Source organism: Onychostruthus taczanowskii, unplaced genomic scaffold, assembly GCF_017590055.1.
Source record: "Onychostruthus taczanowskii isolate IOZ18803 unplaced genomic scaffold, ASM1759005v1 scaffold1010, whole genome shotgun sequence".
Lineage (NCBI taxonomy): Eukaryota > Metazoa > Chordata > Aves > Passeriformes > Passeridae > Onychostruthus > Onychostruthus taczanowskii.
This window is the reverse complement of record NW_024496639.1, coordinates 1-5,381: the sequence shown is the minus strand read 5'-3', so window position 1 is coordinate 5,381 and position 5,381 is coordinate 1. Positions and strand designations below refer to the sequence as shown.

Here is a 5,381-nt window from a genome sequence, read left to right as displayed (position 1 = left end):
TTTTGGGATCCCATTCCCGTTTCTTTCTTCCGGGTTTTGGGATGCCATTCCCGTTTCTTTCCCCCGGGTTTTGGGATGCCATTCCCGTTTCTTTCCCCTGGATTTTGGGATCCCATTCCCATTTCCCCTGGATTCCATGATCCCATTCCCGTTTCTTTCCCCCGGGCTTTGGGATGCCGTTCCCGCCCCAGGGGAGCCGGGTGTGCTGGTGGGCCGCATCGACCAGCGGGACCCCCTGCGCCGCTTCGACGGCTACGTCAGCGCCGGCGCCACGCGCAGCAAGATCGCCCGCGACGTGCTGGCCAAGGGCGACCAGGCCTACCTGTCAGGTAATTCCCTTCGCAATTCCCGGAATTCCCGCCCCGAACCCCGGGAATTTCCCCACCGGGGCACCCCAAGGGCTCGGGAATCAACGGGGATCCCCTGGAGCGACAGCCAAGAATCCCACGCTGGGTTTTGGGGTCTTCTCCCACTTTGTCAGGTGAATTTTTGGGGTCGTCTCCCACTTTCTGTGGGAATTCCCGGAATTCCCGCCCCGAATCCCGGGATTTTCTCCGTTGGAACACCCCAAAGGGCTCAGGGCGACCAGGCCTACCTGTCAGGTAATTCCCTTCGCAATTCCCGGAATTCCCGCCCCGAATCCCGGGAATTTCCCCACCGGGGCACCCCAAGGGCTCGGGAATCAACGGGGATCCCCTGGAGGGACAGCCAAGAATCCCACGCTGGGTTTTGGGGTCTTCTCACCACTGTCAGGTGAATTTTTGGGGTCGTCTCCCACTTTCTGTGGGAATTCCCAGAATTCCCGCCCCAAATCCCAGGATTTTCTCCATTGGAACAGCCCAAAGGGCGCAGGAATCAACGGGGATCCCCTGGAGGGACAGCCAAGAATCCCACGCTGGGTTTTGGGGTCTTCTCACCACTGTCAGGTGAATTTTTGGGGTCGTCTCCCACTTTCTGTGGGAATTCCCAGAATTCCCGCCCCAAATCCCAGGATTTTCTCCATTGGAACAGCCCAAAGGGCGCAGGAATCAACGGGGATCCCCTGGAGGGACAGCCAAGAATCCCACGCTGGGTTTTGGGGTCTTCTCACCACTGTCAGGTGAATTTTTGGGGTCGTCTCCCACTTTCTGTGGGAATTCCCAGAATTCCGGCCCCAAATCCCAGGATTTTCTCCATTGGAACAGCCCAAAGGGCTCGGGAATCAACGGGGATCCCCTGGAGCGACGGCCAAAAATTCCACGTTGGGTTTTGGGGTCTATTCCCACTTTGTCAGGTGAATTTTTGGGGTCGTCTCCCACTTTGTCTGGTGAATTTTTGGGGTCATGTCCCACTTTCTGTGGGAATTCCTGGAATTCCGGCCCCAAATCCCGTGATTTTCCCCATTGGAACACCCCAAAGGGCTCGGGAATCAATGGGGTTTTCTTGGAGCGACGGCCAAAAATCCCACGTTGGGTTTTGGGGTCTTCTCTCTCTTTGTCAGGTGAATTTTTGGGATCTTCTCCCACTTTCTGTGGGAATTCCCGGAATTCCGGCCCCAAATCCCGTGATTTTCCCCATTGGAACACCCCAAAGGGCTCGGGAATCAATGGGGTTTTCCTGGAGCGACGGCCAAAAATCCCACGCTGGGTTTTGGGGTCTTCTCCCTCTTTGTCAGGTGAATTTTTGGGATCTTCTCCCACTTTCTGTGGGAATTCCCGGAATTCCGGCCCCGAATCCCGGGATTTTCTCCATTGGAACACCTCAAAGGGCTCGGGAATCAATGGGGTTGTCTTGGAGCGACGGCCAAAAATCCCACGTTGGGTTTTGGGATCCTCTTCCAGTTCTTGGGTGACAATCCTGAGTTCTTCCCCACTTTCTGTGGGAATTCCCGGAATTCTGGCCCCAAATCCCAGGATTTTCCCCGTTGGGACACCCCAAAAGTCTTGGGAATAAACTACAGAAAAAAAGTCCTGGAGCGTTGACCCAAAAGTCCCACGTTGGGTTTTGGGGTCTTCTCGCCACTCTCAGGTGAATTTTTGGGGTCTTTTCCCACTTCTCATGGAATTCCTGGAATTCCCACCCCAAATCCTGGGATTTTTTGGGCCATTTTCCCCATTCCCAGGTGGGATTTTTTGGAGATTTTTTCCCCCATTTTTGAGGGACAGTTTTTGGGATTTTTTTTCCACATTTCCCGATATCATTTTTTGGGGAATTTTTTCAGGATATTTTCCTCATTCCCAGGTGGAATTTTTGGGGATTTTTTTCCCCCATTCCATGGTATAATTTTTTGGAAATTTTTTCAGGATTTTTTGCCAATCCCAGGTGGGATTTATTGGGAATTTTATGGAGTTTTCCCCCCATTTTTGAGGGAAATTTTTTGGGATTTTTTCCCATTCTTGGGGCACATTTTTGGGGATTTTTTCCTATTCTTGGGGTACATTTTTGGGGATTTTTTTCCCATTCTATTTTTTGGGGAATTTTTTCAGGATATTTTCCTCATTCCCAGGTGGAATTTTTGGGGAATTTTTTTCCCCCATTCCATGGTATAATTTTTTGGAAATTTTTTCAGGATTTTTTGCCAATCCCAGGTGGGATTTATTGGGAATTTTATGGGGTTTTCCCCCCATTTCTGAGGGAAATTTTTGGGGATTTTCCCCCATTCCTGAGGTACATTTTTGGGGATTTTTTTCCCATTCTTGGGGCACATTTTTGGGGATTTTTTCCTATTCTTGGGGTACATTTTTCATTTCTGAGGGAAATTTTTGGGGATTTTCCCCCATTCCTGAGGTACATTTTTGGGGATTTTTTTCCCATTCTTGGGGTACATTTTTTGGGATTTTTTTCCATTCTTGGGGTACATTTTTTGGGATTTTTTTCCATTCTTGGGGTACATTTTTTGGGATTTTTTCCCATTCTTGGGGTACATTTTTGGGGATTTTCCCCCCCATTCCCCACTGTAACTTTTCAGGATTTTTGGGGGATTTTTTAGGAGTTTTTACAGGACTTTTCCCCAAGCCCCAGGTGTGATTTTTCAGGAATTTTTTTTGGAATTTTTCCCAATTCGTAGTTGAGATTTTTCAGGATTTTTCACAATTCCCAGGTGTAATTTTTAAGGAATTTTTGAGGTTATTTTCCTATATCCAAGTGAGATTGCAGTTCCGGGCTGCTTCCCCAGTTCCCAGCTGGGATTTTTTTGGGGGATTTTTTCCCCATTACCATGGGACAATTTGGGAGAATTTTTGGGGATTTTTTCCCCATTCCCGTGGGACAATTTGGGGGAATTTTGGGGGATTTTTTCCCCATTCCCCGCTGCAACTTTTTGGAATTTTTTTGCGGATTTTTCCCGATATTTTCCCCGTTCCTCAGCGTAACTTTTTGGGATTTTTTTTGGGGTTTCCCCATTTTTAGGGGACGTTCTGGTGATGGATGATTTGGGGTACCTGCAGTTCCGGGCTGCTTCCCCAGTTCCCAGCTGGGATTTTTTTGGGGGATTTTTTCCCCATTCCCATGGGACAATTTTGGGGAATTTTTGGGGATTTTTTTCCCATTTCCGTGCGAAAATTTTGGGGAATTTTTGGGGATTTTTTCCCCACTTCCATGGGACAATTTTGGGGAATTTTTGGAGATTTTTTCCCCATTCCCATGGGACAATTTCGGAGAATTTTTGGGGATTTTTTCCCCCATTCCCATGGGGCGATTTTGGGGAATTTTTTGGGGCATTTTCCCCATTTCCATCTGGGTTTTTTTGGGATTTTTCCCCATTCTGGGTGAACATTTTCCGGCATTTTTTCCCCATTCCCCGCTGCAACTTTTCCGAATTTTTTTGCGGATTTTTCCCGGTATTTTCCCCGTTCCCCCCATTCCCATGGGGCGATTTTGGGGAATTTTTTGGGGCATTTTCCCCATTTCCATCTGGGTTTTTTTGGGATTTTTCCCCATTCTGGGGGAACATTTTCCAGGATTTTTTCCCCATTCCCCGCTGCAACTTTTTGGAATTTTTTTGCGGATTTTTCCCAATATTTCCGCCATTCCTCAGCGTAACTTTTTGGGATTTTTTTGGGACTATTTCCCCATTTTTAGGGGACGTTCTGGTGATGGACGATTTGGGGTACCTGCAGTTCCGGGCTGCTTCCCCAGTTCCCAGCTGGGATTTTTTTGGGGGATTTTTTCCCCATTCCCATGGGACAATTTCGGAGAATTTTTGGGGATTTTTTCCCCCATTCCCATGGGGCGATTTTGGGGAATTTTTTGGGGCATTTTCCCCATTTCCATCTGGGTTTTTTTGGGATTTTTCCCCATTCTGGGGGAACATTTTCCAGGATTTTTTCCCCATTCCCCGCTGCAACTTTTTGGAATTTTTTTGCGGATTTTTCCCAATATTTCCGCCATTCCTCAGCGTAACTTTTTGGGATTTTTTTGGGACTATTTCCCCATTTTTAGGGGACGTTCTGGTGATGGACGATTTGGGGTACCTGCAGTTCCGGGCTGCTTCCCCAGTTCCCAGCTGGGATTTTTTTGGGGGATTTTTTCCCCATTACCATGGGACAATTTGGGAGAATTTTTGGGGATTTTTTCCCCATTCCCATGGGACGATTTCGGGGAATTTTGGGGGATTTTTTCCCCATTCCCATTGGACAATTTCAGGGAATTTTTTGGGTTTTTTTCCCCATTCCCATGGGACGATTTCGGGGAATTTTTGGGGATTTTTTCCCCATTCCCATGGGACAGTTCTGGGGAATTTTTTGGGGCATTTTCCCCATTTCCAGCTGAGATTTTTTGGGATTTTTCCCCATTCTGGGTGAACATTTTCCGGCATTTTTTCCCCATTCCCCGCTGCAACTTTTTGGAATTTTTTTGCGGATTTTTCCCGATATTTCCCCCGTTCCTCGGCGTAACTTTTTGGGATTTTTTTGGGACTATTTCCCCATTTTTAGGGGACGTTCTGGTGATGGACGATTTGGGGTACCTGTACTTTCGGGACCGGGGCGGGGACACGTTCCGCTGGCGGGGCGAGAACGTCTCCAGCACCGAGGTCGAGGGCGCGCTGAGCCGCCTCCTGGGCCAGGCCGACGTCGCCGTCTACGGCGTCGAGATTCCCGGTAAAGCCCAAAAAAATTCGGGATAAAATTCAGAATGAAAGGGGTTGGGAATGGGGGGGGGAAATCCTGTGGGAATTTGGGAATTTGGGGGGAAAATTCCAGGGTTTTTCAGGCAGAATTGGGGGGGAAAAGGGCAAAATTGGGGGAGAATTTCAGGTCTACGGCGTCGAGATTCCTGCTAAATCCCAAGAAATTTGGGATAAAATTTCGGGATCAAAGGGGTTGGAATGGAGGGAAATCCTGTGGGAATTTGGGGGAAAAATTCCCGGGGTTTTTCAGGCAGAATTGGGGTGGAAAATGGAA

General features: G+C 48.4%; 1 protein-coding gene across 1 annotated transcript; it reads left to right on the top strand.

Annotated features, from left to right (window-relative positions):
- The first annotated feature begins 82 nt into the window (after positions 1-82).
- On the top strand, positions 83-5,104 carry LOC121340267 (long-chain fatty acid transport protein 4-like). Its single transcript, XM_041412916.1, has 2 exons — positions 83-329; positions 4,914-5,104. The coding sequence occupies exons 1-2, from the start codon at positions 137-139 to the stop codon at positions 5,102-5,104; spliced, it is 384 nt and encodes a 127-aa protein (XP_041268850.1). The 5' UTR covers positions 83-136.
- Positions 5,105-5,381: the final 277 nt, after the last annotated feature.